The sequence below is a fragment of the Paroedura picta genome, chromosome 7, assembly GCF_049243985.1.
Source record: "Paroedura picta isolate Pp20150507F chromosome 7, Ppicta_v3.0, whole genome shotgun sequence".
NCBI classification, from domain to species: domain Eukaryota; kingdom Metazoa; phylum Chordata; class Lepidosauria; order Squamata; family Gekkonidae; genus Paroedura; species Paroedura picta.
Genome location: NC_135375.1, coordinates 61,096,050 through 61,122,302, shown reverse-complemented (window position 1 = coordinate 61,122,302; position 26,253 = coordinate 61,096,050). Strand labels below are relative to the sequence as shown.

At 42.4% G+C, this 26,253-nt stretch overlaps 1 protein-coding gene across 2 annotated transcripts in view; it reads right to left on the bottom strand.

Annotated features, from left to right (window-relative positions):
- The window catches only part of LOC143840993 (hippocampus abundant transcript-like protein 1), a 44,947-nt gene that overhangs the window by 9,542 nt on the left and 9,152 nt on the right, over positions 1-26,253 (bottom strand). For both annotated transcript variants that reach the window (XM_077344516.1, XM_077344514.1), the window contains exons 3-8: positions 20,479-20,541; positions 13,694-13,821; positions 13,227-13,341; positions 5,876-6,094; positions 3,039-3,152; positions 1,179-1,250 (exon numbers count right to left, since the gene is read on the bottom strand). In XM_077344516.1, coding sequence (XP_077200631.1) covers positions 1,179-1,250; positions 3,039-3,152; positions 5,876-6,094; positions 13,227-13,341; positions 13,694-13,821; positions 20,479-20,541 — 711 coding nt within the window. The remainder of the gene's footprint in view (positions 1-1,178; positions 1,251-3,038; positions 3,153-5,875; positions 6,095-13,226; positions 13,342-13,693; positions 13,822-20,478; positions 20,542-26,253) is intronic.

Genomic DNA, 26,253 nt, shown 5'->3' with positions numbered 1-26,253 from the left:
ATAGTGGCTTTAGTAACTACACTCAGTTTTTCCATGGCTGAGGTACAACTTTAATTGAGGACTTTCCACTCAAAATATTTGAATCCTCAATCATTAAACTAGGTCCCCCAACGTTTAATTAGAGAAGCGATTAACAGTACTTCATACAAATCCTTCACCTCCAGCATTCCCCATGTCCCTGATCTCATTTAACATCCTATTTTTATGACTGCCTACTTCCTCACAACCCCTTCAGCTCTGAATTACAAATCCCTCATGTTAACTTTGCAGTTTATTGAGAGAGAGAGAGAGAGAGAGAGAAATTCTTCAGGTTTCTCTCACAATAGCAGACACCAGGTCTTGTGGGCAGCTCTTAGTCAAGCTGAAAGAAACTCTGTTATACCAGACTGACATTTGGCAAAAAAACAAAGCCCACATTCTATATCAAGCAAAGTCTATTCAATCTCTCATATCAAAGTCTGTGCTTATAGTGTACTTGTGTGGATTAAATAAGGTCTCAGACTTGAAAATACCTCCCTCAACCACTTTTTATACTTCTACTAATCCAGACATTTACAGGATACAAAGCGCACCATTCTAACCCCAGACTATAATTAACTTCTAAGTTTAAACTTAGTTAAAACAACGGAAACATTGTAAATTAGGTAGAAAAAAACATAGACAAAACGTCTAACCTTCAAGGAAAGGAGATTTAAACAGAGGCAACAAATCATATGCATCATGTCACGAGTCATTGTATATTACGAACTAAGAACTTAAAATATCAAATTCTTTACCCTGACTGAATGTTTAACAAGGTTGTTCAACATCATTCTTACATTTTCCCATGGGCCAGAAAAGCAGACATTCTATGTATGCAGCAATGCATAAACAGAATGCAGGTTTAGTGTTACTGTAAATGCAGTCTCATATTAAAAAATATTAAAATGTCTCACTATTAGCCAACATATGACACTTTAAATGTGACCTGTTCTACAGGTCTACAAGAACAGGTCTACAAGAATCACAGGAATGAATTTTCAGATCCCTTAATCCCAAAAGATACATTAAAAACAGCACCCAAATATTTGTTTTCTGTATATGCAAATTATGGCCCCCTGATTAGCAATGTTTGTCTTCTATCAGAAATACTCACCAAAACATGCCAAGTTCTAAAATCATACCAAAAATATGCTTACCTGAGCAACTATAGATAGAATTCCTACCACCGCTATGAATGCTGCAATGCTGGCATATTCAAATCTTATGACCTGTAGACAAAACAAAAAAGGAAGTGTTGGCTGACTTACAGTAAAAATGTGATTTTGTTGGTCTACATTTGTTATTGTTCTTATAACTTATCATAAAACCAAATTCAGAACCACAAAATTTAGACTTCCAAAGAAAAAAAAAAGAGTGGCTCTGGCCACACACAAAAGGCAACAGTCAACCAAATAGAAGCTACAAAAAGGAAATTGATTAACATTCTGAAACTATCCAAAGAGGCCTCGCTCTATACCATGGATTCCCAACCAGGGGTCTGAGAACCCCGTGGGTTCTGCGGAAGCTCCGGAGGAGGTCCATGGCCTTTCCCCTCCTACCTTAATGAACTTGGCCACAAGCTAAGGTACAGGCTGCCTCCACCCAGAAGGCATAGGCCATGGGTAAAAAATCAAAGTTGTGGAGTTGGCTGTGGCATGGTATGGGGCTCTGGGCTATCTTCTCGGCTCCTGCCCTTCCTTTCAGCCTACATGAGGCAGAACTGCCGTAATACTAAAGCCAGGGGGAGGGAGTGAAAGGAAGGGGAAGGGGAAGGGTGTTGATATCACTTCTGGGAGCCTTCAAAAACTGAAAATTTAATTCAGGGGCTCCTCCACAAAAGGCTCTATACTGTCTTTTACATGGTCTGAGACCACTGTCAATGCAATTCAAACCTTAAGTGCCCCATCATAGCTCAGAAACTTTGGTTCAAACCTTCTCACTGTTCCAAAATTCCTACCGAATATACACTTTATTATCATGTCTACAATTTTACCAATTCTGAATTATAATTCAATTTTAAAAAGCTTCCTTTCCTTTTGCTTTTCCCAGTAATTTAATCAGTTCTCTAGTTTTTTCCTGATAATTCATGCAGCTTTCCTTTATCCTCTGTTGTAATCCTTTGTGTTCTGAAAAGATCTCACATTATCCTATGGACCCAAAACAATATAACCAGCCCAGCTTCAAAGCCAGAAATCTGAGTCTGATGATGGCTAGAAACTGGAGTGCACCTCAGGGTTCCAATTTCAGGACTCTCCAGATCCCGCCTGGAGGTTGGCTACCCCTGAGCTGAAAATATTCCTTGAGGTTTGGAGGAGGCCCTTAAAATGGTACAATGCCTCAGAGTCCACTCTCCAAAGTAGCCATTTTTGTCTGCAGAGCTGATCATTATAATCTACAGATGAGCAATGATAGTAGAGATGACGGGAGAGGCTTGCAGGCTGAGGTTGGGGTGGAGTGATGTGGGTGTGTCTCACCTGGACTATGGGCTTTGGTCAAACCTTACCTGCAAATGTTTGCATTTTGGGGTGCAAATAAACAGATGGACAGACAGACCATCATGGGTCCTATGAATCTGGAAAGTGCACGAAGATCTAAATAAAGCATATTTACAGCCTAAAACTGTAAATGGTGAATAACTACATGGCTGGAGAGATATAGGAACTGAAGTGACTTTTCTCAAGCTAGCAAGAATAGATTTTCCTCCAAGAACAACAGCTCCCCATACAGAACTTCTGATTCTTAAAAGCAGCTTGAAGCAGTAAAAGATGCCTGGTTTTAAAGCAGAAAACCATGTCATTTGATGGTTTAGTATTTGTGGCAATAACATATAATTTGAATGAATTCTAGGGAGCATCATTTAATTCTTCACGATGTTCCATCTGATATAGGGCTACATTATATAGATGATGTGGTGATAATTTACAATTTTCCTTGTTGCTTAATGGTATTTTAAAATTAAAAAAAATAGGTACAGTTTTGCAGAAATAATAAAATGTTCAGAAGATATTGTTACTTACTTGTCTCAAGTACAGGAAAAAGCTAGAATACTGGCCAGCCTCAGGCAAATAAGAAAGAAACACAGTGATGCAAGTCAGCAAGATTGTAGAATCTTTTCCAACTTTTCTCAAAGACTGCCAAAAATTAAGAAAAAGTAAACATAAGTCCATGTGATCCACCAAACCATTACCATTTTAAGTGAATAATAGATTTTCAAACTATTATTTTATATGATAATATATAATGTATATGTCATTTCAATCGCTAATATATGATTATCAAAAATAAATATAGGTAAAACTAAAGAGCCTTCTCAACCATTAATATATTTAACTGTTGGATCTTCCTTGACGTGAGTTAAAAATGTGCAAAGCAAGTATTTGTTATGCTTATTAAATGCCGTCATCGAGATGAAACCACATTAAAAATTCCAAAAACCCTCAATTGCGCTCATCAGGTGATGACACAAGTGCCTGTGGTTGATATCCACACAACTGATATTTAGCCATAATATGACATCATTCAGTTGTTTTCAAACAATTACATGACAATCATGAATATGGGAGCATCATTAGTATCAGCAGTACCATTTCAAGCAGTAAACGGGGCAGTTCACAAATGCTGGGGGAAAAAACAAGCGACTCTCAAAGTAGGAATTTTAATATATTTGGGTAGGCAAGGAACACAGGAAAATACTAAACTAAAAAATTCTTTTTTATGAAAACTGAGTGTATTCTCAGAAACATGCAATGTTGAGGATAACAGCATAAATTAAAGGGGTAGTTGGGGAGAATAAAAATAAAATGAAGAAATTACTTGATGCCTAAAAAGTTTATGTAGTATCCTGGAGAGGAAGATTTAGGAGAAGGGGAAAATTCCTAGTTTACCTCAGTACAATTCCACACAAGCCACTCCCACCAACTTGTGTGATGCTAGTAGAAAAAAGGGTAGCTTCTCTCCCCTCCATCACCACAACAAGCAGCCTAATGAGAGCACAACATGCTTCGGACTGCATGGGATGTTGAGAGAAACTGTGACAGTGAAGAGGAAAAACCCAGCGAGATAGAGAGCTCGGTATTCTCAAGCTGATGCCCTCCCCTCCCCCCTGCGGTACAGTGCTGACTGCGGTGAAAACGACCGGCCACTTCGGGTGTCAAAGTGCCCAATCCTAGCTATTGCCATACACTTTTAAGTCGTTATTTATATTTTATTACATTTTTATATGGCTATTGTGATGTTATTATGTTGCTTTTAAATCACTGTTAACTTAATCTATTATGTAAAGTGTCCTGAGCCAAACTGGGAGGGTAGTATAGATATTTAATAAATAATAATAATAACTTAATCAAATGGACTAGTCAGGATTAATGCAAAACATCGCTGGATGACTCCAGGCTTGGTCTGTTTAGCCTGGAGAGGAGATGACTGAGAGGGGATTTGATAACCATCTTCAATTATTTAAAAGGCTGCCATATAGAGGATGGAGCAGAGTCGTTCCCTCTTGCCCTGGAGGGACGGACCAGAACCAATGGGATGAAATTAAATCAAAAGAAATTCCGTTTCAACATCCGGAAGAAGTTCCTGACAGTTAGAGCAGTTTCTCAGTGGAACAGGCTTCCTCGGGAGGTGGTGGGTTCTCCATCTTTGGAAATTTTTAAACAGAGGCTGGATAGCCATCTGACAGAGAGGCCGATTTTGTGAAACCTTAAGGGGGTGGCAGGTTACAGTGGATGAGCGATAGGGTTGTGAGTGTCCTGCATAATGTAGGGGGTTGGCCCAAATGACCCATGAGGTCCCTTCCAACTCTATTATTCTATGATTCTATGATTAGCAACTCAAGCAAGCATTTACTTTCAAACTCTCTTTTGCATAAGCACGAGCACCATTTCCTCTTCAACTTAATCATGTCATCTTAGTGCCACCTTCAAGTCTTCCTGAGTCATCAAAAGGGCCATTAGCCATAATTAAGCCAGGGCCCAAAGCTTTGTTTCATGCTGGTAAGGCACATGTTGTTCAATAAAAATTTCCCCCCTGGAAAGGACCAGCCTCTGGGTTCAATTTTACTATAAGGACTTGGCCTGAAAACCATCTCACTGTGGTCTTGGTACCACCCAGAAACACCCCACATGTGGAATTCTTTTTCTTTTCTTCATGGAACAAACACTGGCAGTTTCTCTACAGACCTGCTGCTTCCACGGACCTCTCCAGGACTGGTAAATATCAATGATCCCTTAAATGCTATCCCCCACTTAAATGCTATCCCCATGCCCTTCCAGTTAGCTCTTGAATGTTGTGTGTTTTTGCTGAATGAACCTTTTTTTCTCATTTTCTTTGTTAATCAAAGTAGTCTTTAATTTGAAGAAATTGTGTGTTTACTTGAGAGTTCTCACAGGGACAATCCACATAAAGGGTCTTTTTTTTGTTCCATTGCTTTCTCTCACGCAGTCTCCTATGCTAATAACCCCCCACACACCCTCTTTCCAGACAGCCTCTTTGAATAACACTTGTGGCAAATAAAGAGTCGCTGCTAAGCAAGGGCCAGAGATATTCAGAGATATTCTCAATGGACATCTAATTTACTTGATGCTCATAAGCACTGCTATACAGATATTTGGAAAACTAGTATGGTGTAAGTGCTAAACCGGAAACTAGAAGACCAAGGTTCTACCAGCCCCTGAGTTAGTACCCCACGCACTTTACAGCAGTGACTCTCTCAGCCTAACCTATGCTGCAGGGGGGAAACAGAGAACAGGAAAACAATGTATGCTGCTTTGAAGCCCTTGGATTTTTAAATATATGTGTAGTCTAAAGAACAAAAAGTTTTTTTTAATGGTAATGAATATAAACAGTAGCTTACTGCAAATGGGTCTGCTTGTTCCCATGATATAAGTGCTCCCCATGAAAGTGGTCTCATTTTTTCAGGCAGAGATTCTGGTACAGCCAGCAGGATGAAGCAGATATCTATAATAGCCACTACTGTAGCCACTAGCACAACCAAGCTATCTCCATATATATCAGACAGGTGTGCTCCTATGGCAGGACTTGTCACCAAACTTGCTGCAAATGTGGCCGATACCTAAACATGAAATCAAAAGCATTTGAATCATACTGCATTACAAGGAAAAGAATTGAAAAAGTGCTCTTTGAACAATAAAAAATGTCCATGATTTATCAATTTTATGACCTTACATTTGCATGCATTCACTATATAAGATCAGCCAAATATGCAGAAAAGACTAAAAAAGTATATAAACAATTTATCAGTAGAAAAAGACTGGCCTCAAGAGAAAACTTCTGCCTTGTTAACCTGACAGAGAATTTATATCAAGAGAAAATAGCGAAGACATGCACAAATATCTAAATCTTGGGAATTATACAGAAACGTCCTTCACAAGTCAGCTAACTCAATTTCTTAAAAACCATTTGTATTTGATACATTTTAAAACCTTTCATTAACATTTCAAAGCAAAACAAAAAGTGAAATTAAAAAGTATTCAGATTTTTCAAAATGTTCAGCTTAAGATGCTGTCATTCACATTCACGAGCTCCTCCTTCAGTCTCTTCACGAAGGGTATCACAAGTATCCTTCTTGCCAGAAATAAGTAAGCTTGGCAGCTCTATATGCAAGAGCACTATAAACATACTGCAGCAGTGAAAGTTCAAACTTGGTGCTTTTTTGGTTTTTAAACTTCTTGCTATGTGCCACAATTGGGGGGCTTTTGCACAAAACCAGTAGGTTGTACAGGACCTTGCGGTTTAAACCCAGAACTGCAACTGCTTTTCTCCTGCTTATCTAACATTAACAGCAGTTGCCTTCAGGTCGGCAGTTCAAAGGACAAAGCAGCTGGGTAATCCCTACCACTGATCTGTGCCCTGTTTGATGGAGCTGGGCTTCACCATTTTATACTGCATGTGCTTCTTTCTCTGCCATGCTGCTGCTGTAAGGGCAACTGGAAATATTAATGCTTTGCTAACCTTTGACCCAAAAGTAAAAACAGATGTCCCATGCCAGAGCCCAGTTACCTTTTACATATCAAATGAAAGAAAAGCCTTAACACCCCAATACACACACAGGCACATTTTCCTCTAGCTGCATTTTGAAAACAGAAACAACTCAGCTTCATGTGTGTCTTAGCAAACACTGATATGAAAAACTGGAATTTATCAATAGCAAAAGAAGCCTTATTCATTAAATACAGCAAGTGAATTTGTTTACTGAAAAAATATTTAGCACCAACAGGAATACAATATACACATGGGCTGAAAGTTTGTCACATACTAACACTGCAGAACGTTTACAATGAACTCCAGTATCTTGTTTAGAAAGCAGTCTCAAGTTATACCATTAGTTCAATATCAATTACTATAACTGGAAGCAGCACTCAAAAGCCTCATAAAGAGATGTCTGTAGATGGAAATGCCAGGAGTGAGCCTGGAGTGTTATCTATTCAAACTAGGCATTCTAATACTGAGCTGGGGTCCCTTACATTAAACTATATAACAATCTGACCTCAGTTTATGCCAGGGCACTGGTTTTTAAGCTTTCCAGACCTAGGACTCACCTTTAACCCCCAAACAGCAGTAGGGAGCCACTCAGACGCAACCATGCAATTGGTGATAGGGTCACATGACTGGAAGAGCGGCAAACTCTGAACCTGCCAGTGAAATCCTATTCACCACTGTATAAGTTGGCTTTGCTGTCCAGCTACCTTGCTTTGCTGTCCTACTACAGCACCCTTGGCTGTATACACATGGGCCTCAACAGGTCTTTCAAAAAAGCAACAAAAAATGGTAGCACTACAGCTTGTGGAGTCCCAAATCTCAGGGGGTGGACAGGAGTCTTTTTAGAAAGTACTTTCTCCTGCATGAGCCCACTATGCTTCCTTTGTGTTTCCAATCCCAATTCTAGCTGGTTTGTGAATTTCCTTTTTAAAACTTAAGTAGTGAATACCGTAGCTCCAGTTCTGAGTTTACTGTGAATTGTCTTGCATGTAAGGTAGAAGCACCTGGGATGTATGCAAGCATTTTTTCTCATTTATTGTGCCATTTCAAATTTAACATTTTATTCTGAATTATTTAAAACTTTATGTAAAGAACCCCAAATGCACTGGATGAATCTGTAGCTATTTATTTACCACTTGGTCTTTTTCACCTTTTCTTTCTTTCAAGAGTCTATTAGAGAAAGCATTCTGTTGCAGCCTTGTATTTTCTTGTTTGAACACTGCTATGTAGAATTCAAAACCCTTATATTTAATTTTATATTTGATCCTTCTTTTCAATTCTTTGTGAAGATTTGCCATTTTTAATATTTCCCAAAACTTGCTCTCACCACTTTATCATTCCCAGGTTGCATACAACATTCTCTTCCCTTAAGTACTGTTTTAGTATTTTTGTTTCTGTTGATGTGAGTTTAGTATTAGTTTTCAAGTTTGATTTCAGCCATTCTGCTAATCAGAAGAAGGAAAAAATACAAATATTTAAAATACCCCTGGAGATTAAGCTAGAATAACATTAGAGATATGTAGCTGAATGTCCCACTTGGCCACATTTTCTTCTTTTGGATTTAACTGGATTGGGGCTGTTGTACTGATGAGAAGGGGGACTCTGAACCCTTTCCCTTTTGAAGACTGGCTTTCATTTGCTCTAGATGTGCAAGTATGCAGGAACCTGTGTATATTCTCTCTGCCTGAGAAGTCAGAATTACCAGAGGGGCTGATTAATCTCAGGAAAGAATATGGAAAGGGACTAACATCTATAAGCTATTCTGTCTAAATCTAAGCAGGCAAACTGGAAAACAGGCTATGGCAACAGAAACGTGTATTTGCAGAACTCCAGCAGAGTCTCAGCAGAGTCTTAATGAGAAAAACAGTTTATAAATGTATATGTATATAAATATACTGCTGTGCCCTCTCCCCTTCCTCTATTACTTATGAGGGTGAGGGGTATAAAGGAGAGGCATACACTTAACCTCTGCACTCAACTGTATGGTAAACCCAGAGTTTTTGATCCTGAGAACTCGAAACTGGTATCCATTCAGGAAACACGTTTTTCTTCCAATTCCTTTCCCTCACTGCAGTCCTCTGCACTGGCATACCCTGAACCCCCTCCCCCCCAAGCCATTTCTGAGAGGCATGGGAAGGAAGACATGGGACTGCAGAGGGAGTTGGTGCCAATCACTGTGCTTCTTGCATAGTATCTTGTGTAAACCAAACAGAAGCTCATGGGTGGGGGGAGGGGGAGAGAATCTGATATATCTGCCTACTCTTTTTTTCTATTGCAGCATGCACATACATGAGCTAGAACTCATACCACTCCTTAAGAGTGACTTTTGGGAGTGGAAAGGGGCTGCAATGAGAAGGAAGAATTAGTAAAGACTTACTGTTAGATTTGCTGCTCTCTGGATCCGAGCCAAAGCATTTAGACATTAAATAAAGGGAGGGAGATGGCAGCAAGAATGGCTGGACAGGGAGACATAGGGTGGGTTTTACATGTCTTCTTTAACAATATCTTTAAACAAAAATTACAGAAAATCATCTCTTGCATGGATAAGAAGTTATGTGCATCAAAGGCAGCAACATTCGCTAGAACAGTGGTCCGCAACCTTCCGGCTGCCGCGGACCGCTGTGCCAGAGTGGAGTGAGAGGGCGGCCCGCAGCCCCGCGCACGCATGGCAGCCCCAGCGCAAACGTGCATGCACGGACTTGCCGCGCGTGCGCGTTTGCGTCCGGCAGGGGCCCAAACACACACGCACGGCAGCACTATGCGTGCATGCGCAAAACTGCCGCGCGTGCGCATTTGCGGTCCTGCTGGACGCAAACACGCATGCACTGCAGTCTGCACGTGTGCGTTTGCGCCACCACCATGCTGGCGGCCGCGGCTCCCTCTCCCTGCCCCTCCAGGCCACCAGCAAATCGGCCGCCAAAGCAGCCTATTAGCTTGCGGCCCGGCAAGCTTCTCTTCCCCCCCCCTCCCGAAGCAAGAATCTTGCCAGGCTGCAAGCTAATCGGCCGCTTTGGCGGCCGATTTGCTTGCGGCTTGGCGAGCTTCTCGCTGCGGGGGGGCAGGAAGAGGGAGCCGCGGCCCGGCACCGGGCCGCAGCCCGGAGGTTGGGGACCACTGCACTAGAAGACTGAAAATTTCCCTAAAGGATTGAAAAACCAAGTCAGCAGGCCAAACATATATTTAATTGCCAAGAAGGGCAGGAAACTACAGCATATAATTGTTTAACCAGTCTTCCTCCTACTGATGAGATGGTATGTTTTCACATGCTGCTCTTCAAACACCTGAATGCTCCTATACAGGAGTTACCATGGAGATTATGAACTGAAAAAGAAACAACTTTACAAAACTTCAACATATCAAAAGAACATTACTATGTCTGGGTGACATTATGTGCTTCATAAAGAGTCATTGTTTGGTGCAGCCATATTTCCTAACAAAGGACAGACTTCTCACAGTTACTGCAACATTCTAATTCTAGGCACAGCATCCAGCGGCAGGGCTGGAAGGTTTCTCTGCTTTTATTCAAGGGTTCCAGAAGAGAGAAAGGCATTGTGTTTAGGCAAATGGAAGACTAAGTTTTTTCCAAGTATGTCACTAAAAAGCGGAAGGGGTTCACCTTCATATGCAAGTTACAATTACATCAAATACATTGTTGCATATAATTTTTAAGGAGCACCATATATACTCACATATAAGCCAAGTTTTCCAGCACTGTTTTTAGCACTTAAAAGACCTCCTCGGGTTATATGCGGGTAATTGATTAACAGCCTGCCCCCAGCCAGCCACTCACAGCATTGCATCTGCAACCTAAGCTCTTTGCAAGTGAGCTAGTGGCCTCCAGTTAACCTTTACCTTCTGCAAAGACCTTAAAAACTAAGCTCTTTGCAAATGAGCTAATTGCTTCCAACTAACCATTGCCTTCTGCAAAGATCTTAAAAACTAAGCTCTTTGCAAGTGAGCTAATTGCTTCCAGCTAACCATTGCCTTCTGCAAATATCTTGAAAGCTTACTCTGGTAGCTTGTAGGAAATCAATGGTTTGGCTGAGGGATTCTGATATTTTCCCCCTTCTTTTCCTAATCACTTCTTCCAAACTATTCTTTTGGTTTCTGGGGGTGGGGTGGGTTTTAGGGAAGCTTTGGGATTTAAAATTTGATTTTTACAGTTCTTTCTTTCAGTGTTTTGTTCTGGGGGGCACTGTGGCCCCCAGTTTGGTAGCTGTTGTACTTGGAGTAGGTTGCGAACTTTGGGTACTATTGTTCTGCTCTGGTTTGCTGGCATGGGGGGCACTATTTGGTTCTTCTGTCAGAGCTGTTCTCACAGAGCAGTTCTGTCAGTGCTCTCTCAGGGTGTCTGGCATCAAGAGAGGAAGGGAAGGCAATTGTAAACTGCTTTGAGACTACTTTGGTTAGTGAAAAGTGGGGTACAAAAACCAGCAGCTATTCATCCTCTTGACTTTTCTGTATTTGTTGGGAGAGAGGCTGGATGGGAAAGCCTGTGATGATTGAGCATGGATTAAGCACTTAGGCCACCCTGTAAATTTACCAGCAGCCTGCTGCATTTCCCACCCTCGGCTTATATGCGAGTCAATAGGTTTGCCCAGATTTTGTGGTAAGATTAAGCGCCTCAGCTTATATGCGGGTCGGCTTATATGCGAGTATATAAGGTAATCTTACATTCAGGGTTGTCACCTTTTCAGTAAATAGGTATGTAAATCGATCACAAGCATAATTTGTATCAAATAACACCTGTTTTTTCTTCTCTAGAATGCTCAAGTTAGGTTGAAATGAACCTACGTTTTCATTTCATTTTTGCGAGTCAATCCCTCCAAGCTTCTCATCACTGTGAACTCATCACATATTACCCTCCTACTGAATCAATCACTACACGTGCACTTGAAAGGGAAGCTTGGCCAGTAATAAGCAGCTTATCTTATGTACTGCCACGAGAAACTATGGATACTCATCCTTACTCAGAAAGAGGCCTGTGGATATTCTAAAACCAAAATATGGATGCTAAGTAGAATCCATACATCAGTTCTACACACTAAATGACAGGCACATAGTTAATCCTCAATAGTCCTTGCATGGTTGGCTTCTCAAGGGAGGGATAAGGCATCTTACAAAATAAAGTTGTCACTAGCAGCACAGGGAAATCAAATGGAGACGATTGTAACTAAACCAGTTGGTATAAAGTCTTGGTATTGGCTCAATCTGGGACAATTCCATTATAACTCAGCTTTGTGGATATTCTCTTGAGCAATTTCGTTTTACAAGCTTTGAAATGCATCTTCTATGATTTCTCAAAACCAAGTGTTCACTAATGAAGTTCACCTCACAATTTCAGAGTTTTGGGTCCATTTATGGCCTATTAAACATACAACAATGAATCAGATTACAGTTCCTTTAGTACAGCAATCAGAACACTAAACCTAAAGAAACACATAGTACATATATCATATCAAGTTGGCCAACTGTCATCTTCTCTCTAAATTGCCAGGTTCAAGGAGGAGAACATTATTATTTATAAGTTAAATTCCAACCCACCCTCAACTAAGGAATAAGAACTTCAAAGTATTCAGTAGGTCATTTGGTCCTGGTCTACATCTCAACAGAAGTCACCCTACACCAAATGTAATGACTGCCCAACATTCTATCTTTGCAAGATCCAGTTTCTTGGCTGTGAGTCAAAGAACAAAGTAGGTACTCAGTTCCTCCTCTTTAATGCATTAACTGATAAGGTTCTCCTGATGTTGCCATAGTTGCGACAGGTGACTATACACTTTGCCTCAAAGCACAATGTATGCTTCATTACAATTAAACAAGAAAGAACTGCATTTATTTATTTTTAATAACTTCAATTTTTAAGCAGAAGCTTCTGGAGCAAGGAAAGGGAATCACTATGAGAACATCTTGCCAGCTCTACATCATCTCAGTTGCCTGCCTATAGGTAGGCTTGGCGTAAGATAAGCCAATACAGTGAAGCATAACAACTCAAGACCATGTTATGCATTGATTACTTAAATTCTACTGCTTAGTATGTTTGAAAATGTCTTTACGATGCTTTGGGTCCTATGGAAGGAAAGCAACACAGAAAACCTTGCATAAATAAAATAAAATTAGGACTTACCTATGAGCCCTGTAGCATACCAGAGAAGTCAGACAGACCCATATTTCTGGAACAACAGTATTTTAAGAAAGTGTCTTACCAGTCCATAAGCAGTGCTTCTCTCATGTTCCTGCGTTATGTCAGCTACATATGCAAATATCACAGAGAATGTAACAGAAAAAATCCCAGATACGGAAATCATAGCAAAATACCACCTGTAAAATTAAGAGACATCTTGGAATATGTAATGCAACTATGCAATAAACTTATAAGACTATGTATGAACATACCACAATAACCTTTAATTAAATACTTAATTTTGAACATTCCAACTAAAACAAATTACTCTGAAGATGTATTTCCTGCCTTTCCTCATGATTCAAGGTGGCTTACAACTTACAAATCACAACTTTAGAACAAGAGTAAAATAAAATCACAAACAAAATAACAGTGACCAAACCCTGCCATGAGATAAATTGCTTTCTTTTTGCCCACCATCTTTTTCTGTAAGACTGCTCTTCTAGTTCCCTCAAGCACACCGCTCCTTCCATCATTTGTGCCACTCACCATGGACTTATCTTCATTAAGGGAATTGGAACACAAGTGAAGAAAACCGTAACAAGGAGGAAAGACTTTCTTCCCCAGACATCAGACAGAGCACCTATCAATGGAGCACTCATGAAGGATAAAAACCCCTAAGGAAGAAAGAAAAATTACTTTAGGACATCTAATTCCATTTCATGACTGTATTGCATCATTTAATTCAAACAGCAAAATAATGATCTTTAAACCGCCCGTGGCGCCGCGGGCGCCACGGACTAAATAAAAGGCTAAGGGGTTCTAGGGCGGGATGTGTCCGTGATGAGGAAGGGTCCAGATTCGACCCTTCCTCTGGACAGACACTCAGAGGGACCAATCGGCAGGCGCGCAGCGCCTGCCGATTGGTCCCTCCGATTCCCAGCCCCAGCAACTGCGAGCCGCGCGCAGCGCGGCTCGCAGTTGCTCCTTGCCGGCGGCCTGAGCCGTCGGGAGGCGCTTTGCGCCTCCCGCCGCGTTAGGCTACTGGCAACGGACCACCCGCCAGCCGCGCGTAGCGCGGCTGGCGGGTGCTCCGTTGCCGGTGGCCTAACGCGGCGGGAGGCGCAAAGCGCCTCCCGACGGCTCAGGCCATCACCAACGGAGTCCGAGCTGCCTTTCCGCAGCCGCGCCCCCGAGCCCCAGCGGCAGCGCCGGCGGCGGCCCCCAAGCCAGCCAACGCCCGCAGAAAACCAGCAGGAAAACGTCCGCGTCAAGCCGCCGCCAACGGAGTCCGCCCTGCCTTCCTGCACCCGGACCCTCAAGCCCCAGCAGCACCGGTGAACGCGGCCGACGAAAAACAGCGCCAAAGCCTTGGGGGAGGGCCTGCCCAGCAGCCGCGTCTACGAGGCCGCGTTTCCTCCTTGCTGGCCGGCAGCAGCCGCGTCCCCCAAGCCAGCCAGCAGCCGCGGGACAGCTGGACCTCGACTTGCCTTCAAGAAGCGGCGTCCGCGAACCCAGCCGGCAGCTGCGGGACAGCCGGAGTCCGAACTGCCTTCCTGCAGCTGCCCGCCCGAGCCCCAACAGCAGCAGCTGCGCCGTTCCCCGAGCCAGCCAGCAGACGGAAAAAAGCCTCGGCGAGGGGGCTGGCCAGCAGCCGGCTCTCCGGTGCCGCCTCTCCTCCATGCTGCCCGGCCTCCTTGCCCACGCCCGGCCCCTTCACAGACAGGAACAGCGTGAATCCGGTGAGTGAGCCTGCAGTTCTGTCTCAGCTTCGGGGGGAGGAGCGCGGGGCCGCGTTTCAGAGGAGCCTCTGGGACACGGGGTGGGCGGGTGGCAGCGTGTCCCTTACCCCAGTGGTCCCCAACCGGCTGGGGACCGACAGGGCATCGGGCCGCGCCCGCGGATCGGGCCGCGCCCGCGGGCCGCGCCCGCGGATCGGGCCGCGCCCGCGGGCCGCGCCCGCGGATCGGGCCGCACCCGCGGGCCGCGCCCGCGGATCGGGCCGCACCCGCGGGCCACACCCGCGGATCGGGCCGCGCGGGCGCGGCCTGCACGGGCGCGGCACGGCCCTGATTCCCTCTGCCCGCCCTCCCGCAGTAAGAAGCTTCCCGGGCCGCAAGCTTGCGGCCTGGGAAGTTTTTTACTGCGGGGGGGGGGCGGGGAGAGGGAGCCGCGGCCCGGCGCGGGGACCACTGCCTTACCCTTCCCCCTTCTCCCCTTTCAAACCCCATTTTTATAAATGGGCTTTGAAGCTAGTTGAATATATTACATTTAATCTGAAGGCTGAAAAAACAGGCTAAAGAACAGCTGTTTTTTAATAAATGTGTGCACAACAGGGTAAGTCAGCTGGCTACATTTTATCTAATGTGAAAACAGTTTCTCTGAAATCTTGCTAAACACCCGGACAATATAGAAAACTGTTTCTGATGGCAGTGGCAAAAGCAAAATGCACTGAACAGGTAGGTTAAGTATTCATCACATTAGACATAAATTTATTTCATAAAGAAGCAGTATTCTTTCATTTCATAAGAGAAAAAGAATTAATGGCTAAATATTCTTGAAATCACTTAATCTAATTCATTTATACTCAATAAATCAGTATAATAGCAAATGATTTGGATCATTTGGAACAGATTGTCTGGTTTGTGTAGGAAATTTACTACCACCAAGACTTAACAGGAGAACCAGCACCTGGTCTGTTTCCAGCTGGCTTCAGGCTCAGAATTGTTAAATGGTAGGTATGCTTTCTGAGGAACTATGCAGGCACTGCCACTACTTCCTCTAAATTCTATCCCATCTCCATCTGGATAGAACTGGAAAGTATGTAGCTATTTGGAAAGTTATGCAATTAACTGTTAATGAAGTGCCCTACTGTTCCAGGGACAGGCCAATAACTGTAATAGGTCTAAATTCTGTCTACAGTTTGGAAGTCGCCACTTATGAAACTGTTTGCTTAAATGATTTAGTGAAGCTTCCATCTTAATTTTTCCATCTAGTGTTTGCTTTGAAGTTTGTAATACAATGCTAGCAAACACTGGGATATTGGAGCTGAAATGAAGTTTGTTCCACGGTCATGTCACAATTCTAATGGTGCTTTCACATACACTGAATAATGTACTTTCAATACACTTAAGCAGTTGCTTGTAAGTGGATCTTCCCATTTGACACAATAAAATCCAACTGAAAAGTGACCTGAAAAGTACATTATCTGTGAAAGGGCCCTAGGACTCAAAAGATCAAATATCCTTGATCCTCCATTGCATTTCCCAGTGCAATTATAGAAGTGCAAAATAAAATACCACACAATCACTCCCGTGAACACTGGAACATCACAATGAAAGTTAATGACAAAGTTCAGGGGAACATTTTGCATTCCCAGGACAAGCTCAGTCAGTATACCTGCAAACTATACAATTCATAATTTCTCTTGAAAAGACATCACAGCTATTAAAGTTGGGATACATAAACATTACCCTCACACAGTGTTCCAACTACAACCCCTAACCTGACTTTAATATCTGGTTCAAAGGGGAGCACAATGTGAAAAATAATGCTGTGCAATATCTGAAGTGAGGCTTTTTCCCACTGACCTAATTTCACTGGTGTTGTGTAAAGACAAGGATAGCCTATGGTTAAAGTTTGGGGGAAAGTATCTATTTAGTACTAGTTAATCCTACTTATTCATATTGTCCTTTCACACCCATTTGAAAGGAAACTGATGCTCAACTCCCTGCACAATCCCTCCTATGCTTCAAATTTCTTTTCTAAAATTAAATGGGACATTGAACAATGCTTATTATTGATACCTGCTGCCAAGTACCTGTAGGTGGCGGAAGGGGACTTCATTTTATGTAACACAGGCTTCATGGATGCAGCTACAATATTGGTATCATTTATACTTTTTAAAGTTTTCTATATTTATCACCTCATGTGGTAGTTCACAAAACAATAAAACAATTACACCCATTTAAAAACCCATAGTAATGTGATCAAAGCAAACTGCCCTATTACAACCACAAGACAGGAAAAAATTATAATGGTAAATAGAATCACCAACCAACTAAAAGCCAGCTGAAGTTAACTATTGGTCTGATATGAAGGATATCCAAATATTGTGCTGGGAGAAGGAGAGGGCATTCCAAACCCTGGGGCTGGCCATGAAGAGGCCCTGTGCTTCATAATAATCAGCCTCCTTCTGAAGATGGGGGACTATGAAGAAGGGCTGGATAAGTGAGTGCAGTGCTTTGGTGAGGCTTCATAAGACCACGGAATCCTCCAAGTATCAAAAATCCATCAAAACACAAAAGAGCCATAGAGTAATTGATCTTCCCTTCCTTCTCTGAATAGCTGCAAAACCTACAGGGACTATTCACTATATTTAATAAAAGAGTGAAAATATTGCACACCTGATGCAACCAATGTTTTACTTCCTGAAGCCTCTGTTCTTTCATTAGAACAAGGGTTTAGAGCATTTCGGTTTCCACTCCTAATGAGATAACTCTGCATCTATTTTTCACATTGTCCAAATTTCTTCTTAGCCCTCTTATCCCTCAGAGTACAGCTATAGTTGTTTTATATTCTATTTGACAATCAAAAGAATTATTTCCTTCCAGTGTGAAGCTGGTGAATGTCAACATGCAGTAAAGGATAAAAGCTCTCTGGAAACAAAGCAGCCACTTGTCTTGCTTACACTCTAAAGCACAAGGAGCATGAGAGAGATTGTTAGACTTTCTTAAGCATAAAATATGACAAATCTGTTCCGCACTGCTGCAATACCAGATTACTGTCAAGCCCATGTAACTCTTAGATAAGTAGCATAATACCAGTCTCAAGCTTCCTGTAAGTGCCTGTACAATCACTTTGAACTGGTCAAAGGAGCTCCTTTGGTATAAGAGGCAAGCAAATCACTAATACCATTCCCAAGTTGATAGTGAAGATTTATTATTCCATATTCATTTTTCTTTGTAAGTGATAGTTACTTGTCACTTCTGTTACCTGAATTTATATAAGAGGAGCAAGAGCCTGTAGCCCGTTGGTAGTTCTAATTCAGCATATGCTGTAAGTTCCCTAAAGCTCTTTACTGTGCCATGATATCCAAATGACTATTTGCACATATATATACAAACAGCCAGACTTCAGACACAATCCAAGATTTCATTACAGATCTGCACAATCCCCCACACCTCACCTTCCATAATATTGTCACATTTGTCAAAGCTCCTAATGCTCAAACATGGTGATCTAGTAATCAAATTCAGAATTTGTTTTGAATTAATTCAGACCTCAATATTTACATGTTCTCCACACAGAACACACTCAAGTCCCATAATATCCTTCAGACAATGCACTGCAAATTACATTACAGCAAAGAGACAATGTATTCACCCTCTGCATTCACAACTCATTTCAACCTTGTAGTATCACATCACATTGATTAATATTTGTAGAGTTTGAGGCTTTACTAGAAGCTTTTAAAAGACTTCCAACTTTAAATGTGATCAAAGAAGAAACTTTCTTTTAGAATTCTTTCAAAGGACATCATTCCAATTGTTTTATTTTACTTCGTAAAGAAAATGCCTTGAGTCTGAAGGGTGTGATTTTGTCAGTCTATGAAATGGAGTTGCAGGACACACATTTGCAAACATTTTCCTTTGTTGAAAACATAAAGAGCTATTGGCAGGAAAGCAGTTGAAAGACTAGAACAATATTACAAAAATAAACTTAATGGAATTATTCAGAAGTACGTTTGCTGGTTAACAGTCCATTTCTCTGAAGACAGCAATTTCATAGTTTCATTTAGGCTTCAATCCTCTGGTGATTTCAGTGGTTGGGAGGGATTTCCATCCATGAAAGCAAGACTTCTTAAACCACCACAGCAGCCCAAAATGCTGCTCCTAGAGGAAAAGTGACCTCCCCCACCCCAAACAACACTCTGGGTGGAGAGAGTTGCCTTCCTCCCATTCATTGAGACCTTTTGTTGGATTCAAAAGAGAGGAGGAAAGCACATGTATGGGATTCCCACTGAACCAAAGTGTAAATTACCAACAATACAGCTCCTCTGTGTTTTTAGCACCTATATGAAAGCAGAATTACGGTGGCATCATTACAGATGTCAAGGGAAGGATATGAAATGACACTTAAAGACCAACTGTTGCAAAGCCCTGCTTCCCAAGTCTGCTGGATGCTCGTCTGACAACACAGATATCCTGACCATCAAGGAGCCAGAAGACCTTCAGACTCAAAAGAAGCAGAATTAGACTCGCATGAAGAGAAGTAATCCATACGATTGTAACTCTTTCCCCTAATTTTGACATAATACAGAGCACAGGCTTCTGTGCTTGGCATATGAAACCTGGAAGATCAAGTGGCCTATCAGCTGCCTTTTGAGACTTTGATGAATAACTCACCATAAAAATATGCAACTTAAAAACTTAAAACAACTTGCATATTGTGGGATACATAGATATTAAAAGTATGATACCAGCAGAACTATATTCTCAATGAAAGCTTTGTTCTCAGTCGATTTTTTTTACTTCATCCACAAAATGCAGCACGTATCTCTACAGGAGTAATCCTGTTCTTTTTTACTGAACATTTCAAATACTTATAAGGACCATCATGAGCCTTTTGTACTAGCTGTAATATAAAAATATACACAGCAACAGGAAAGAAAAAATTCTGCACCATTTTTTGGAAGCCATCATTATCAGTCTCATGAAAGAATTCTTAGGAAAGGATTATTGTTCTGTCCAACATCATATCACCATAAATAAGTGTGCATATTTGGGGAAACAGAGCTGCTTTGTTGCCTCTAAATTATACAGTTTATTTCAAGTTATATTATATACTTGATGCTTTAATGATTTCTACTGCCTACTATATAACCCATGTAATTACCAGTTCAAATAGAAGTCACCCCAAACCATTAGCAATTTGCTTAAACATGAATGTGATCTTACTGCACCATCTCTTTCCCAAGTATTTTAATAACACCTTCATGAAATACTTATTCCAATCTGATGACACTTTTTCAGTGCAGTGTTTTTAATTAAACACTCCAAGCATTCTAGGTGGCCTAATACAAGGGAATGAACAATTCCCCCTTTTGGGGGGATGGGGGTCACATTACTGCATGAGTTTCTTTAAAAAACTGTCAATACTAGTAGCATAATACTGTATTCCAAGCGTATATCTTTGATGCTGTTTATGACATGCAAAATATGTCAGACACCATTATCATTTCATAGGCATTGTGCGACTTTGCCTATTATGGCTCTTGAACCAAAAAAAAACAAAAGCAATTACCATCACCAGCCTACTTAAAACATTCTTACCTTAACTCCTTGAATGAGGCCATTCATTAGAAAAGTGTGTTGAGGAAATGTTTCTCGTAAGACCTGAAGAGAAATACTTGTTATTTAAAATTTCATTCAAAGCCCTATTTTTAACTAACGCAAAAAGTAAAGAAAATGTAGCACCCCAAATTTCTGAGTACTTCTATAAAAGAACTCACAATAACTGAATGTGTCTAGATTAAACAGTTGCCTTACACATTAAATATCAGAGATTGATATTTTCAGTATTTTCTTCCAAAAGGACTTCCTCCCCTCTTCCACTGTACATCTGCCACATAATAGTTCTTTCTCTCTTCAATACACATTATTTAAATGTTTTACACACATTTCTAAATCTTTAAACATATGACAGAAGCCACTGGATGACTTGAAAATAAAACATAGCAGGCTCATAAAAACCTGAGCAAGATTAAGTATTAAACTAATCTGCAGACAATTTTCCTATGCAAAATATTTTAATCATGCCTTATCTGCTCAGACTCAAGGTAGCTAACAAAAAAAAAAGAATTGTAAAAAACAGAAGAATGGCCTGAGAATCCATCAAAAGCAATGCACACATTTAAAAAGCAACTTCAGGCTCATCTGCATATTTAAACCTTGAAAAACGATTTATCTTTAAAATATTTCAATCTAATTAAACAAGCCTTAGAGTCAGTACTGCTGCCCAAAGTTGAGACTGCGGAATGTTCATTATATAAAAGCTTTTTATTATGTAAAGTCCAGCCTTTGAAAAAAAATCACAGACCAAGATCCAAAACACTTTATAAGAAACATCCATGAGTACAAAGGGCTTCTATATTAACCACAGCCCTACAAATTATCTACAAATTATCTCCCACCAGGTAGCTGACCTTCGAAAGAAGAATCTAATCAGCACAAGGAAGTGATACCTGAACAGGGAATTTGAGAAACCATGATATGTGCACAGAGTTCTTTGGCACCAGGCCTTAGGTATGCACACTTCACACTTGTAGTTTAAATGTTACAAGACTTTACCAGTGCCCAGAAACCAAAAGACAGTGACTTACAACTGGAAATGGTTGAAAGCAATGTTAAAAGAAATTCATTTGGGGGGGGGGGTGTTCAACTTTTGTTTTGCCCTTTCTCCAACAGACTCAAAGTTCCAATAACACACAAAAATTCTAAAAATATACATTAAAAAAATTACATTAAGACATTCTAAAACCATGCAGCTACTACTACCTTTAATAGTGTTCTCATATGGGTAGGGGGTGGGGTCCAACCTTACTGAGGGAGAGAGCCTGGTGGCCATGGACAAAGTAATTGGCAGCCAGATATTACTGTAGGCTGCAACCACAGGCCCGGCAGAACACCTCTGTTTCACAAGCTCTGTAGACCTAAGACCCCACAGGGCCCTGCTCTCTTAGAGCAGAGCATTACATCAAGCCGGGGTTGAGAAAGCCCTGGCTCTGGCTGAGGCCAATTTGACTTTCCTAGGGCCAGGGATTCTAAGTAGATTCTGATAACCAGATCACAACTCCCACTAGGGTGACATATTGGGAGAAGCAGACCCGAAGATACAAGGGTCCTAGACTGTTCAGTGATTTACGGGTAAGAACCAGAACTTTGAATTTGATCTGGTCATCAACCTGGAGTCATAGAATCATACAGCTGGAAGGGGCTATACAGGCCATCTATTTCAAGCCCCTGCTCAATGCAGGACCAGCCTAAAGCATCCAGGATAAATATCTGTCCAGCCACTGTTTGAAGACTGCCACAGATCTCATTAAACTCTAGCTCTATCTTTTAGTGTTCGCTACTCCTCCCAATTTGGTGTCATCTGCAAATGTAATGAGTCATCCCCCCCATCCCCTCAGCCAGATCATTGATAAAAACATTGAACAGTACCAGACTCAGTACTGAGCCCTATGACACTCCACTGCTCACCTCCCTTCACACTGATGAAATACCACTGACAACCATTCTTTGGGTGCAGTTATCTAGCCAGTTCCTTGTCCATCTAACTAACCAAAACTCCATTCTACAGTCCTCCAGTTTACCCATCAGAACATCGTGGAGAACCTTGTCAAAAGCCTTACTGAAGCCCAGTCAATACAACAGGGAGAGCACAGGTTGTATATGGGCTCTCCACCAGGTCCCAGTAAGGACCTATGCAGTTGCATTCTGGGCCAGTTGAACCTGCCAGACCAATCTCAAGGGTAGCCCTATGTAAACTGAGTTACAGTAATCTAACCTGGAGGTGACCATTGGATGGCTCAGTGTGGTTAGGTCAGGTATTGACAGATAGGGCACTAGTTGCCACACCTATCAAAGATAAAACAAAGCCTAGCAGGCAACGTTCATGATCTGAGCCTCCATACTTAAACAAGGCATACAGTGTCATAGGCCCTTGACCAGAACTGTTGACATCTTCATCAAGAGCCAGGAATTGCAGCAGGCTAACAACCCATGCTCAACCATGTTGAATGTTGATGTCAGATCTAACAAAAGCACTGCCGACCCATGTAAGACCAACTGTTCCTGGAGATCGTTGTGAGAATGAGTAGATCCGTTTCCACCCAGTGGCAAGGTTGGAAATTGGACTGGAAGGGATCAAAAAAACTATGTTTGTTCCAGGAAACTCTGTAGTTGTTCTGCGACGACATGCCCAACTACCTTAATCCAGAAACAGCATGTGGAATTGGGTGGTAGCTGGCTGTATCATATGGATCCAGAAGTGTTTTTTTTTAATGCCCCAATCACAGCCATCTTCAAAACTTCTGGGCAGATCCCAGAAATTCAGGAAAGATTAATAATTTCCCAGAGGGGAACCTGGATCTCCTCACCACCAGTCTAAACTAGCCGTGAGGAACATATGTCCAAGAGGCATGTGGTAGGCCAAACAACTGGCAGAGTCCTGTCCACACTGGCCAAAGTGAGCCAGCTGAGGCAGTCCAAAATAGGACCTTGAGACAGCCAAGGGGCCTCCAGAACCATTACTGCATCAAAGTCAGTGGATAGGTGTTGGAGTGACAAGATTTTCTCAGCAATATAAAATTCATAAAAGCGTCACAGATAACATCAAACCATGTACTTTGGGACAATCCTATAACTAAGGATGTCAACAATTGAACTGTTATAAATGTGAGTTGGGTGTGAGTTAGCAGAGGCTCTCTTTTTGTGGCCTTTACTGCATCTTATAAGATGTTCTGGAAGCTTCATCATAGGTTTTCCACCAACTCACTCTAGCCATATCGGCTCTCATTTCCATTCATGCAACTCTGTTATACCAGACAGGTATAACAGCTGGCTTGGGACAGGAGCAGAGAAGGTGTAAGGAAGCAATATCAGACACAGTTGTGCCAGTCCCTTACCAGCTCATCCATTGAGTTGCCAGCGAGCACTGGACCCCCACAGAGCATTCCAGAAATCTGTTGGATCCAAAAGTCTCCTTGGGCAAGCATAAATCTGCACCCAGACAGGGAGGAAGTGGGACAGTGACCTGGGCCTTTAGGGCAAAGTGGTCCAATCATGGCAGTCTTACAGACTGTACCATGCTTACCCGTCCCCCCCCCCCAAAGGTCAATCCAGGATGTGGCCAGCTTGATGTATGGGACCAGCCACAAAATTTGGAAAGTACCAGTGTTGCCATGGTTGACCCTAGGTCCAAGGTCTGTGAGAAACCGGTTTTCTCCACATGATGTTGAAGTCCCCCAGGACAATCAGACTGAGGAAACAAGGCCCACTGGACCTGGGAGTACCCTAAAGGAGAAAACCTCCCGGATCAATATCACAACTCCTGCCCTCCCTCCCCGCCCTGGCCTTTCAACCACAATCGGTGGAGGACTGAGTAGGCAAGCTCCTTCAGGATGACTGTTTTACCCTCCTGCACCCAGTCATGCATGCCAGGTCCATATCTTAACACAGCCCGCGGCGCCGCGGGCGCCGCGGACTAAATAAAGCCGTAAGGGCTGTGTAGGAGGAGTTAGGGCAGGCTCGGTCCGGGATGAGGAAGGGTGCCGATTGGCCTCTTCCTCTGGACAGACCATCGGGTGAGCCAATCGGCAGGCGCTTCGCGCCTGCCAATTCCCACCCCACTCACAAGGAAGCAACTGGGAGCCGCGTGAAGTGCGGCTTGCAGTTGCTTCCTTGCCGGCGGCCTGACACAACGGAGGCGCAAAGCGCCTCCGATGCGTCAGGCTGCCGCCCAGGGAGCCCCCGGCAGCCGCGCAAAGCGCGGCTGCCGGGGGCTCCCTGCCCAGTGGCTTCACGCGGCAAGCCACAGCACAACTGAGCCCCCTGCTTCGGAATACACGCAGCCAACATCAAGAAAATGGCCGCCAGCCAGAAGACGCCGCAACCGGTAAGCCACCTTTTACTCCAGCCTCCTAGCGCCCATTGTATTTAGGATACAATGGGCTTTTTTACTAGTTAAATATAATGTTAATTCTGAAAGAGAAAAAGAAGGCTCAAGTTGTTCTATTCTGTAATTAAACTATTTAAAAATCCTCTTTAAGATGGAAGTTATAAGCCTTCTATAAAAACTATAAAAATGTTAATCAGGAAGAGAGGTGTTAAAAACTTACAAGCCAACAAATGTTTTAGTCCAGTCCAAACGCATACCAATATCAAGGTCATTTCCAGGGCTGTTCTGGCCTTTGAGAAGAAGCCTCATAGGAGCCAGGCCAGGCAGCAACCACCAGATGACTTGCTACCTCATAATTCAAACAACTCACTCAGGCTCAGCTGCTTGCTACTATTCAACAACAACTCAATAGAAGCCAGTGTGGCATAATGGTAAGAGTTTCAGACTAGCATGGGGAGACTCAGGTTCAAATCCTCAGTATAATGTAAAAGCCCACTGAGTGACTTTGTGCCAGTTTCGCATTCTCAGCCTAACATACCTCACAGAGTTCCTGTAAGGATCAATGGGGAAGAAGCAAGTGAAATAAGCTGTTTTGAGTTCCCACTGTGGAGAAAGGCAGAGTATCAATGAAATAATTACAGCTAAAGATGGAATGGAAGTAAAAGTTGTGTTGGTGGGTAGAAGGAGAGCAGGAAGCAGGGAAAGGTGAGGACAGGAAGTTACCACAAGGTGGGACTGTAGCTCATGGAAGAACCTCTGCTTTACATGCAAAAGGTCTCAGGTTCAAGTCCCAGCATCACCAATTAAAAAGACCAGATAAAGGTGATGCAGAAGACCTCAAGACCAATGTTCTGATTCCGTATAAGGCCTCTTCATGTGTGTATGAGGGGAAAATGAAATAGTATGAGAAAGGAGATACAAGAAAAAATTAGCTCCTTTCCATAGCAAGCTCTTGAGGCTTCTCCATTATATACATGGACCCGGACCCATCCAGGCTGACAGCACATAAAACTAGGCTACAGTTCTCCTTGAATGGGAAGAAGACAAGGAAGCACAAAAAGAGGAAAGGCTACTGGAACTTTCAGGGAAGTGAAAACTGGGGAAATTTGAGGGAGGGGAATTGAGGTGCCCTTCCACACATCCCCTCAGTTTCCTTCTATACTGGCTCTTTCTCAAGGCCTGTTTTAAATAAACCATTCTGTATCTTTTCGCAAATCTATAACCTATTTCACGCCACCTTTAACTCACACTGAGCTTATTTTATGTGGGCTGGCAACCAATTTACCTTTTACCAGCTTATTCAGCAACTTGTGTTTTTTTCCTATATTTTTGTCTACTATGTCTACCATGTCACTATTCTGAGTGTACTTACTACATTTATGCACTCCCATTCTACCAACGTACTCTAGCTACTGACAGTCTAACTG